The sequence below is a fragment of the Toxotes jaculatrix genome, chromosome 8 (assembly GCF_017976425.1).
Source record: "Toxotes jaculatrix isolate fToxJac2 chromosome 8, fToxJac2.pri, whole genome shotgun sequence".
Taxonomy (NCBI): Eukaryota; Metazoa; Chordata; class Actinopteri; family Toxotidae; genus Toxotes; species Toxotes jaculatrix.
This window is the reverse complement of record NC_054401.1, coordinates 2,726,539-2,739,813: the sequence shown is the minus strand read 5'-3', so window position 1 is coordinate 2,739,813 and position 13,275 is coordinate 2,726,539. Positions and strand designations below refer to the sequence as shown.

The 13,275-nt window shown below is 41.4% G+C and overlaps 1 protein-coding gene across 1 annotated transcript; it reads right to left on the bottom strand.

The window, feature by feature from the left end:
* Positions 1 to 6,913: 6,913 nt before the first annotated feature.
* LOC121186272 (cortexin-3) lies at positions 6,914 to 7,165 on the bottom strand. Its single transcript, XM_041044960.1, has one exon. The coding sequence runs from the start codon at positions 7,163 to 7,165 to the stop codon at positions 6,914 to 6,916; it is 252 nt and encodes an 83-aa protein (XP_040900894.1).
* Between the last annotated feature and the right edge of the window lie 6,110 nt (positions 7,166 to 13,275).

Below are 13,275 nucleotides of genomic sequence, written 5' to 3'. Positions count from 1 at the left end.
GAAGCAATTACAGTAAGAGCACTTCATCCACTCTTATCCAGGGTGACCTACATTGAACAGATAGGAGCTTGGTGTTGGACTCAAGGACACTTCAAGCTGATTGCATGGCAGTTGACGCGCGCACCTAATCTTTTCTGGGAATCAAACTTGTGACCTTTATGTTTTTAGAGCAGCCTCTTTAACCACTCAGTCAGCATGCACCCAGTTCTTTGACTGTGTAATATAATGGGGCTTAATATGAATTACAACAGGAGACATCTGACTGTTTTTTGAAGGAAAACAAAACAAGTCCTGTTGTTTATAATTCTTTGTTTACATGTTTCTGTGACAGTTTTGCACTCACTCAAATCAAATCACCAAATTTATAAGTACAAGGGCAATTTAACCTTTAAATATGGCAGCGTTCGTGCCAGTCTCCACCAGAACAAATTTAGAAACAGGTCGGGGACTCTGAGCCAAGAATCATTTGGTTAAGTGGCCCAAAGCAAGTCTTCCTCATCTAAAGAAAGCGTGTAGTCAACAGTAAAAAGAATCTGGTTGTTTTTCCCATTCTTTATGCTTTCGCCACTTACATTATGGAATCAGTCAGTGGACATTTCACACATTTGTACTTAAAGGCTTTATCCAAGTGTCAGAAAATCTTACTTTCAGATTTGTTTTAAAATAAATTCTTACAGAGAAATAAGCAAGCGCCCAAGAAACTTAGAAGAGTGAGTGATAATTATTTTCTGAAGGTGTTACTGTGTAATGGGTGAAGTGAAAGGGTCACTTCACCCATTTTACACATTAAGGTGAGTTTTACGGTCATGGTGACCACAACTGTAGTGGTTTTATAATATATTTTAGAGGGTATAATGAAATTGTTGCATTATGGAAAATGTGGGACTCCGTGTTTTGGGATATATATATATCAGGAACTAAAAGTCAGGATTACTGGAACTGGGTTGTTCTGAAAGGAAAGATTTTGGGAAATACAGTCATTTTCTTTCTTGGCCAAGATATCTATCTAGTGTTATCCATCTTGTCTAGCTCTTGGCAAGAAAGAAAGGGAAAAAAATCCTACTTCCCAAAATATAAAATTATTCCTATGTCTCCTGTGAGTCCCCCAGCTATATGGCAGTGTAATTATAAAATTGCTCGAGCACCAATAATGTCCCATTTTTTGACACAGAAATTTGTAGCACGTAATTATGTAATTTTTACATTAATGAGGCAATAAACGAAGAAAAAAATCTTCAGTAACCCCAAAGCCAAAGTCAAAAATAAACATATATATAAATGAAATACTGTCTTAGATCCGGTTTTATGTGTGAGTGCAGATGGTTAATTTACATGCACTCATTAATAAGTTGTGTTAAGTGGTTTTGCAGTTGTTATGGCTCGTTATGTGCCAGAGAGAAATATGCAACTGGGAAATAAACCGTAAAAAAATAATATTCAGCAATGTGTAGCTTCACATCTGGAAGACGTTTTTAAAAGAAAAATGATTTTTATATTTCAATTAAAATGCTGTTTTTTTTTATTTCCATTTGGTTTTGTATGTTCATATAATTACTATAACACTCATTAGTACTTATTATTTATGTAAATTTTCCACATTTTCCACATTTTGTTCTGTGGCCAGTGGCAGCATTTATCCCCCAGCTGCTCTAGCAAAGCTCTTCAGCGGTCAAAAGTAATGACTGTCATTATACTGGGCAGCTCCCAGTGGCCAACCGTCGGACACTGTGGTGAAAAATACCATGGCACTCAGCTCTGTGTTAGCAAAGCCCTTGAAATGTGGGCACAAAATGGCTCAGTGGGGAGTGAGTGCTGCTGTTTGATGTGATGTGTGTTCCTAAACAGCTGTCTTCCTCTGATGTACTTTGAGGACTAAAGCAGATTGTGGCTGACATGAATCTGACAGACCAGATCCAGACTTTTAACAAGACGTAGGAGACAGGATCACACTGCCCCCGTCTTATCCTCCACACACAGGCTGCCTGTATGTTTCAGAGCTAAGCTCGAATTTTAGCCTTAAAAGCTCTTCATGGTCTCGGTCCTTTGCTGTGTTACGGAGTTTTGAAGACTGTGTGAGCGCTCACATAGCCTGAAATTGCCTGGCAGGGCCCCTCAGGCCCTCCCAGAGAGACCAGGACTGGCAGCACCTCATCTGTCAGTCAGAGCCCTCAGGCTCAAAACGACCTGCCTGAGGAGAAGGGCTACTTAAATCTTAAAAACGTTGACAGAATCACCATGAGCCGCGTCCTGATTTTTGTACTCTCCTTCTTTGTTTTGTTTTTATTGGACCATATGAAAAAGACAGACTTACACTTGCATAATGAGGCTTTTACGTTGCTTAGCTTTTGTTGAGACTGTGTCAACAAGGCAACTAGCAGCACAGCTCTGGGGATGGCAGTGCTGGTCTCTCTGGTCCACCAGTGAAATATAACAATACCAGTTTGATTGTCATGAAATTTCATTTAGACATTCATGGTCCTAAGAGCATGAATCCTACTGACTTTGATGATCCCCTGACTGTGTCTCTAGCGCCATCAGGAGGTTGACAGCAGCAACGACGACAGACGTGAAATTTGGCGCCAACATTCATGTCATGGATGAATCCCTCATCCAGCCACAATCACAATATTTTGGTTTATGATCAAATAGCTGCCAAACTAATGACACTCCCAGTTCAAAACCCAAATTATTTTTCAATATGAAATAATATGAAAGAGACAAAAGAGCCAAATCATCACGTATAAAAAGCTGGAACGAGCAGATATTTTGTTTGCTTGATAAATGACAGGAACGAGTCACTATCACAATCACTGTTGATAAATGTTCTGTCAATAGATTAACTGTTTGTTTAATCACTAATTGTTTTGCCCTTTCCCTTCATAATGAACAATGTGGTTCTGCATATTTGAACAGAAACAAAGCAGAGCACTCCGAGTCCAAAAGGCGCAGGTGATCCTCATTTCTTTGGCGCAGAGGTTCCCTGAAGCCTCACGCTAATCGTCAGTGGAACAGGTGACAGACTATTGCAAACGTCACCGGCTCTCAGGAATAAAAGGAATCACTGCAAAATCAATTATGCAATATCAATACTCCCTCCTCTGTGTCGTCTTGCACAGCTATTCACATTCACGGGGGAACAGTCCCTTCCAACCTGTTCAGAGACCATTAAATTAACTGGAGGCTGAATAGTGAAATGGGGCGTTTGGGGAGGGAATAAATACAGCATAAGGCATCTGAGCATGCACAGCAGAGAATGAAAATAATTCAATTATCAGTGGCTTTCTTTAATATGAGTCATGTTGCATAAAGCATGACTGTGATATTGATCCACAATGCTTAATGTTCCCTGCCACTGCGACTTGCTGTGTAAGGGCGTGTTTAGATTGGATTATAATCTTTGTTTGGCATGAGCTAATGAGATTTCAGAGACAGAAAATGAAGGCTTTCATTCCAAAATGAGTTGTTTCTATTTCGGGTGTCACTCAAAATGATCAGAATTTCAAAGCCTCTGGGTGATAACCCAGAAAACTAATGTTTGGATCAGCGAAGGTTTTAGGACTGATAACATTTAAGGTGCTTTTCTTTCATTTCAGAATCATCTTTGAGAGCAGGTGAAAAATATTCATGATATCATGACTCCTCGGATGTGTTTCCTACATCCCAGCAGATTGTCTTCACTACATACAGCTGCTTGTGTAACAAACTGGCTTCTTCCCCCTGCCAACACAAATGATGCGTGTTTAGTTCTGCTTTCAAATTACACCCATAATGAGCCGAGGATGGCATCCACATCGCTCGTTTGACTTTTAAAACTGAGCAAACAGAGAAAAGACTTCAGTAAAGACGTAGGTTGTCTCTTACATAATAATCCAAAAAGCGCAGACTGCACATTTCTCCTCTGTGGGATCAGCTCGCATTTAAAATTCTGATCCTCTTCAGCTCTCCTGCCCTCCCTAAAAAAAAAAAAAAAAAAAAAAAATACTGTGGATGTGTGATATCAGCAGAATTATTAAGTAACACACAACAGAGGCATATGTTCACTCACAAACAAAATCCGTAGGTCGATCTATCCTCGCTTCGGTGTGAGAAACGATGCAGGGTTTTCAGGGGGGTGTGCAGCAGATGACTGCAAATCAACATATTCAGTGTTGGTGTCAGAGAGAAGATTGTTATTCTGTGTGGTGTCCTGGAGGGTCTCGGCTCAAAGAGCAGCCTGGGCCTGGAGCCTGGAGAGTTGTGTGTGTGTGTGTGTGTGTGTAGCCAGACAAAGTGTCTGGGTTCATAGAAAACCAATTGAGACACCTGCCGGCTACCACTGCCAGCCGCTGATAAAATGAGAAAAAAAATGTGTTGGGCCTCGGGCACATACGGCCGCCTCGAAAAGGGCAGGGTGGCAGAAAAACGGTTTCCTCATTTATTTTTTTGTTTGTCCGTAATTCCTGCCACTTTTACCGCCTCATGAATGGACCTAATGAAATAAAACACATTAAAAAAAGCAGTTGTGATCATTTTTATTACAAAAAGAACGGCGGCTCCAGGCGAAAAAAACGGGTTAAAACAAAAGGCTCCAGTACAGACAGGAAATAGCTGCTTGAGCAACTGACCCACAGCTACAACATCAGGATTAAAGCACTTCACCATTTATCATGCACGGAGAGGATACTCTGCGAGAGATACATGCGCAAAAAACAAAAAAACAAAAAACAAAAAAAACCACATCACCTCTGCACAACATCGCAACATCTGCGATAGGTAGGAGAAGGCCACAGCAGATCACAAGAACAACACACGTCATCGAAAGGGTCACAGTTCACTTCCTGTCCAGGCAGGAAAGAGATCAGGGAACGTTTTTCTTCTTATTAGCGAGTTGTATGACATCTCCATGAAGTGCAAAGACACTGTCACATCAGCGATTTCCAGTGTCTCTGCTACCTATGATACTGTAAACAATCTACACTATAAGGCGCACAGTTGAAAAGTTGCCCAACGAAAGAGCCACAACATCAGTTCATAAAGGGTTTGATGTGAAAATGCATCGTCATCTTCATCATCAACTCTCTGCAGATCTGGCATACCAACTGTCAATATACCAACTGCAGGCAGTAAAATGCTGTTTTAAGTTTCTTTAAATGGGCACTACACAAAACTAAAAATACATTTAAAGACAAAATTATGAACCCATTTTCTTTCTTTTTCCTAAAACATCAATCTAAACTTTTTTTTTTTTTTTTTTTTTTTTTTTTTTTTTTAAATTAGGCACACGGTACAGCACAGTAAACTTTTTTTTTTCTTCAATACCTCTTTTGGTTGCTGACATCTAAAGACGTGGACACTGAAGGCCCCTCCATGTGACTGAAAGGACAAATTGTTTTTTATCACACACACAAAACGGTTACAGTTACCCACTGCTGGCATTTACATACGGTGACAAATTAAAGGAAAAACCTGAATAAATGAGTGGAGAAAGATGAGCAGCGCAGATGCTTCCACGCAGGTGCACTGCACGATACGATGATGCAGTTAACATCCAGTCATGCTCTGCGGCATGTATGAAAATGCTGAGCAGGACCTGTTGATTCTGATTCTGTGTCAAGATGGCAGGAGGAAAAGATGTGTCTCTCACAAAGAGGGTTTGTTGTCGGGGCTCAGACGCCAGGAGCTTCAGTCAGACTGAGACTGATCCACTGGCAAGTGTTTGAAGAGGAGCAGTGACTAAAGTGTCATCTGCGGGAAAGACGTCAGTAAACGTGGTCGACAGGGCACGTTACATGACCGTGATGCTCGTGCATGAGTGCAATGTGTACGGAAATGCACTGACGTGATCAGACTGTGTTGATCACCTTTATCTCATGATAAAACATTTCTATCCTGATGGGAGTGGTCCCGTCCATAGAGCAGGAGGGGTCTCTGAATGGTCTGATGAAAATGATGTGACCTTCGCTGACACCAGATCTCAACCCGCCTCCAGCAGAGTCCAGAGGCTTGTAGACTCAATGCCAAAGTGCACTGAAGCTGTTCTGGCAGCACATGGGGCCCCAGAGTCTTACTGAGACACGTGATGTTGGTTTTTCTTTTCATTTGTCACCCGTCTGTATCCGTCCAAACCGTTCCTAAACATTAAAGGGAGAACTTTTCCACTACATTTTCCTTCTTTGTGATTATTTAACCTGCTTTTATGACCTTGATACCATTATTTTTTATGGTCTTACCTAAATATCTGGAAGGTAACACCCACCACAGGATATCTTACAAAGACATAAGGCATGAAATTCCTCTTCGCTTGAAACAAATCAGTCTTATAAAGTCTTTTGGACCTCGCGTGTCTGTCCACACAAAATATGCTTAAAAGAAAAGGCTTCAACTGTTTACTCTGGAAATATATTTTTTTCCCTTTAACTATTTTAAACACTGATTGTCTACATTATTAATAAAAATCTAAGGACGTAAACATGATAAGATGTAAACACTGTTATTATCCAACAGGTTTGGATTTCAAAAGATATTCGACCCTGTGTGAGATGTGAGAAAATATTTCCACTCATGGCATGGAGGAGGAACGAGGTAGTCCACAAGAGAACTGATGGCAGGGAGAGGGAGTTATGGATGAACCATAAGTGGCTCTGGTGCATCACTTGGACTGATGGTCACGGTAGATTGATCAATAATCTTCATAGCATAGTTCTGGTTGTCTTGTTACATCTGAAATTTTGTGATTTGGCAGGGAGAAGCTGTTGAACTCTGGTTGGTGCTCATTTCGACGACAGTCTGCCATCGATTCTGAACTTTCAGAAGATCTTCTGAAAGCTGTTTTCCTGGTGAATCTGCAGTCATTTGTTCTTCGGGCCAAAGCGATCTTTAAGCATCAAATCAGTGTATTTTTAAAATTTTCTAATTTGTGCACCCTCAGGGCTCCTCAGACGATGCGGTAATCGAATGTGTCCTTCTCCGTGTGGTCTGTCCAGTTGGATGAGGGCATGCTGCGGTAGGGGTCCAGCAGGATGCGGAAACAGCGCACAATGAGCAGGGCCAGGAAGATGAAGAGCAGCAGCACAAAGACGAAGGCGGCCTTCTGCTCCAGCGTCAGGTAGGTAGGCACGTGATGGCCACCGCCTGACGAGGACAGCGTGCTGCTGAAGAGGCCCTCAGCCATCCTGGGCACATCCATGCTTGATCGTCTCGGCTCCAGCTCTTTGTCGGTTGCTGAAAGATTTGAGGTGAAGATGGGCTCAGTGGATAAGACCTGTGTGAAAATCCAAACAGATGGATTATAGGTCATGACCTCTGTGGTGTTACCGACGGAACAGAAAACCAATATATCATCATAATGTAATAGTAGAAAACAGAAAATGTCTCAAACAGACAACAAGGACAAAACAAAATGTGTCTCAGGCCAGAAAAACGCGGCTCTCAGACACGTTTATTTTTGGAACTCCAGGCGAAGAGCCCACTATTTGAGTAAAGGAGGCTCCTGGGACTCCTTTGGCTTTGAGTTTCAGCTGCTCAGGGGGTTTGAATTGGCAGTTTGGAGTTTTAGTTATACAACATTTATTGGAGGTAACACTGCTCTGGAGGTAGATATGTCACTGGCTTCATTAAACCACAGCCTGCTATTCTGAAATTACCAACCCTGTCTCCTATGAGTAATGTTAATATACAGCCATTTATATTCAGTGACAGCATTGGGTTTTAAACAGAGCAATGAATTTCTCCTCTCTGACAAGGTTACATGAATACAAACAGGTTGATGAGGGCTGGATTACTACCCATGCAAAGTAGGCAACTGCCCCAGGGCCCCTGAATGGTGGGGGCCCCAGAAAGCCCCAGACTTACTGTGTGTCCATTGGTATACACCCTAGTAAAGTTCAATATCAGCCGATCTGATTAATGTGGGTCCTGCTTCATTAAATTCGTGCACAAAAAATAGTTTATTTTGACTCAGTTCCACATACTTTGCCATAAATAACCATTGATAGAGAACCAAATGTGTATTAATCCACTGCAGAACATCGTCCCTAACAAATGCACTAACTACCCCTGTTTAAGGAACTTGCTAAAAAGTGCAGCGCCCAACTGTTTCAGGAAATTACTGAGTCTGCAGTTGGGACAAATGGGGTTGAGGCTTAAAACCATTAACAGGCTGGGGAAGTCAGAAAGTACTGAGAGACAATTTAACACATTGTTAGTTTTGGTCTTTTCATTGATAATGAAAGAATATAGAATAACATCAACCTTATCCTTTAATCCAGTTACCACACAGTGAACCTGAGCTCAGCTCACAGACACTGAGGAAGGTGGCAGCTAACAGGGGCCCAGCAGATCCTTTTTGCCCCGGGGCATCGTGGCAGGTTAATCCATCGTGAAATGGCCTAGTACCCGAACTACACGTTTGCCACTGGTTGCCAAAATTCATAAAATTTACCCTGTAAATGCAACGCATTAGGTTCAGTTCACAGCTCATACCATGCAGATTTAAGTTAAGCTTAGTTTTTTTTTATCATCATCATCCGGTCTGGCAAGAAAAAAAAAAAAACCAGCCAGCAGGACTGTTTGCCATTTGATGTTGTTGCTCCTGCTGAGCAAATTCTCACAGAGTGTTTGCTGCAAGTCATTCTCCGAATTTGTCTTTCCTTTACTCTACACGGGCACTGCAGACAAAAATCATTTTTTATGAAGCTTCAGCTAACTGAGACCGCTCAGACCTCTGTGGTTGTTTTTCTTGCTGAACTTAAAAGGAAATGTTTATTTTTTGTGGCTTTGGACATCAGTCCTACTGCTTCACTAACTTAATTTCTGAGTTCTGAGGACAGGCTTACATCACTACAACAAAATCTAAGAGGTCTGAAACACTGAAAATGCTTCAGTACTTCACATGGAAAGCAAAGATTAGAGGAAAAACAAGCATGATATTAGGATGCCTTTTTTATCCTGTAAATCTTCTTTGACCGTCCCAAAACCAACAGGCTGAGAACCACTTATCTAAATCACTTTATACTGACAAAATTACTGTGCACTTGGCATGTTTTCACTTTCTCTTCCAAAACTATGGAAATCAGATCCAGGTTGTCTTGTTTTTACCTGAATGCTGTAAAACTTTGCTCAAAAGGCCCCACCCACTCATTTTCAGATCAATCAGATTGTTACCAGTTGCCTCCGAGAAATGTATGCATAACCCAAAGTACAATCTTTTTCAGGTTGTGCCCTTTGGTTACGCTTCTGTGAGCGTGAAGAGCCGTCACACAGACTGACAATCACTTGGGAGGGGTGCCGGATGTGTTATGAGACAGCTCGAAGTGACAAGACGGGCAGAGGAGCTGTCTCTCTATGTCTTAAAAAAAAAAAACAAAAAAAAAAAGAAAAATCTCTGTAGGCGACTCTCAGGAGAGAGAGAGACAGAGCGAGCGAGCAGCCTTCAGCCCTGCCTCGCTGATCAGCGGCCTGTAATCCATCACACTTAAAACTCAGAAATGATATTTCACAGCAGTGATTCATTGCCCTCGCTGAGAAAAAATGATAAGGAACGGGGCTGTTTTTCTTTGTCCGCTAGTTTTCCATCAGCGTTTACTGTCAAATCATAATCTCGCCTTCTCGTCCTCCAATGACACAGTGAGGTTACAGAGTATTAGCACTTTGGGCCAGAAACCACTCTGCTATTGGTTCGCAGGTTATGTAATGCACTTCAAAGACTTAACATTTACATCATCAGCAACTCTCTGAGTAAGTGCTCAGAGTTTGAAGCTTCTTTTTTGTGACAGTCACACCTGAACATTTAAGTCTCTTTTCACAACTTTAGAAAAAGCTGTACTTCCAATTTCAAAAGGAGATCTGCCTTATAAGAAAAAAAAACAACTCATTATCTATTTATGTATTTTGCTCCTCAGCAGCTCCATTTCAGGAAAAATAATTAATTCTCCAGTCATGAAATAGCCTCTAGATGACAGGAATACAGATGAACTAAGGCTGATTTTAGAAACTGACCAGCTTTATATAAGTGCACAAATTATTTTGGTCCAACTGTGGTGAAGAAAATCATCAGTGACGATTTATGTGGTGAGGAGAGGAGATGGAACCGTGTCAAGCACTGAGAGTAAAACTGACAAGGGAGCGAGTGTGACAGGGAAATGAAGCCAAATTTAGAAATGAAGCCAATTATGATTAAAAGTTGATCAAACCCTGTGTGTGCACGTGTGTGTGTGCACGTGTGTGTGTGTGTGTGTGTGTGTGTGGTGATTAGAAGGCATTAGAGGAGGTGAAATCAAATGGCTGAGCGGAATTATTGGACTTTATTTTTTCATCAGTCATTTCATGATATAAACGCTTTTATAATTAAATGACTGCAAAAATGACTGTAGAATGGCCACCAATGAGATGTGCAGTGTACAAATGCTTCAATATAAGTCTACACATTTGAAAATCAATTATTAATATACATGTCAAAATGTAAATTTGGCATTTTGATATATTTATAATTTTTAACCTTGTGCCTTTGTCCTTATTCTTTTCATATTAGTCTTTTAGCCTTAGAGCACATTGCATACTGTTTGTGTATGTGACAAATAAACCTTTGAAACACACACACACACACTTCTCAAAACCAAAATCTTGTAAAACAGCAGGACAGTAGAAAATTTAAAATAAAAAAAAGAATATTTAAATAACTATAGAAAAATTCTAACATATTTCTTTTGCAATTAAAGTTATTAAATTATAACTACGAATTATAGAAAATAGATACACAATTTTACGTCAAGAATATGAAGAACAAGTGATAAAAATGACCAAATCACTCATTTAGGCTCCAGTGTGAGTCCATCTGAGATTAACATGCGCTAAATGTCTGAATGCAAAAACAGTGCTGATATGAATCCTCATACTGACACAGCCTCGTTCATTTTGCCTGGTCCATTCAAATGCATGTGATGCAGTTGTGGTGAAAGGTAGACACAACCGCAGTTCAACGCAGGAATGCTCAGCAACAATTCAAAGCCAAATGACGAGCCGCCATTTACATGAACCTACAGATATTCTGTCTGCTGCTGGTGTGTCTCAGTAAAGGAGTAAATGAGGCACAGCCGGACCCCGCGCTGCACACGTGGATGTGCATCAAAAACCGTCATCCTCCCCGGTGCGTCTGACGGCACCTTTCGCACCTTTAACGCACGAAATCAAACCTTAAAATGAACCGTTTTCAAAAAGCCTCCCCGCGGAGGGTCAGCGTGGTCGCAGTGAGAATCGGCTGCTGGTGAGAGTGACCGAGTCTGCGAACACTAACCTGTTGTTATCAGGGGAGCTCGGGAATCTCCGTCAGCGGCGGCTCTCCATTCCTGGTTTTCTTTGACCGAAACAGCAAACAAACAGCGAGCAGACGCTGTCCTCGCAGACCGCAGGGCTCCTCGCTTCAGGACAGAAAAATCCTCGCAGAGCTTGTTTTTTTTCTGTCTTTGCTGACTGAGCCGGGCAGACCTCACCCTCTGCTGCTCGCTTGTTTTTCTCCTGCTCGTCCTGACGCGCCGCTCATCCCCGCAGACACACAGGCAGGGACGTAGTGGTACCCCGTCGCTACTGGCAACCTGTTGCCATAGCAATCCTCCAGGTAGGCTATATATTGCAAGCGGATGAGGGAAAGGTGTGGCCCTCGTATGCTGTCTGCAACTTAAGTCACAATCACAAAGACAACGCAAGAGAAACACAAAATGTTGGAGGAGTGATTCAAAGATTTGTCTCACAAGCACTTTAAGTGTCAGTGGAGGTCAAAGGTGACTTCACAGTGACCTTCATGGTATTTGAATACCCTGTTGTTACAAACCGTTAATGCTATTATGAATTCATTTTGTCAAGACACTAAAATACTGGAATTATTTTGCAAAAAACAAACAAACAATAACAACAACAACAACAACAACTTTTTTTTTAGCAACAAACAAATATCCAGGAGAGACAAACACGCCCACTGAGACGATCAGTACAGACTTTTCTGCTGATGCATTTATAGATGCTCAGGCTGGATGTGGGCGAAGCTACAATTAAGAGATTAAGGTGCAATGCGATTAAAAGGTGATGGATACCTTCAGCAGAAAAAAACACAGAGCCCTTTTTTTGGTAATAAGTTTCCAGAGTCTTTGCTGTCTCTGCCTGACAGACACAAACCCCACAGAGCTCTGGGTGGATGCGACAGTCCACGCGCGGGTCAGAGAGTGACTGTGCAGAGCAGTTTGGGGAAATCTGAGGTTATATAATGTCCTCAGTTGACTGTCAGCATCCAACTGCAGTGCAGCGTGTCCACCTGGTGGAGGTCAGTGAGGACTGCAGGCGGTGAGACAGATTCAGTTTTTTTTTCTACACTGACACAGGTTGTATAAACAGCATCTGAAGCTCGACTGCAGCAGCAGAAGATTTCTGTTTAAGAGTTTAACTTTACTCAAATGAGGTTTAGAAAGCCTCAGTAATCTCTTTATATAAATGCACAGAGCCCTTCATTTACATTAAGAGTAGCTTAACACAAGTTCTTTGAGTTCAGTCAGGAGTTAAATCCCTGAAGGTGTAGTTCAACATTTCAGGAAATATAGTTTTTCACTTTCCTACCAGGAGTCAGAGGAGAAAACTGATACCACTGCCAAACTTAATTAAATACAAAGCTTCAGTCAGTGGACAGTTGGTTTCACTCTGATGGCACCAGCTTTATATTCAGCGTACAGATACGAGAGTGGTATCTCTAAATCTTCTAATCCAAAACCAATAATCATTAGTGAGAGCAAAGTCCACAGAGGACCAAATGCAGTTATTTTACCCCTCAAAGACGAGCGTGAATAATAACAGTATGGCAACACGTTAAAGAGCTGCTGATTATTTTGGCCGTTTTCAGACTCTCACCTGTTCAGGCTCATGGACGATTTCTCAGACTCACATCTTGACATTTGACAAACATAATCTGTGTGCAAAAACAAATTCATTAATTAAATTATGCAACTCATTTGGAGTTCCAACCATGCACATGACGATTTGCATGACAACTTGGCGTGTCTTTAATAGCTACATTAGTAAGAACTGCAGACAGCGTGAGGCCAAAACAGCTGAATGAGATTATTATTTTCCCGTTAAGCAGCTGAGTTGCTGTGACCCCCATAATGAAATTCTAATAATTTATAACCTGATTCCTGCTGTTTGGTCAATAAAAACAGACTACAGGAAAAGTAAAGTTGGAATTTTGCATTTAATACACTGTGCACAACATGGTTATGAAAGTGGAAGGGGGGGGCGGTTGCCGATTGGACAGCTAGG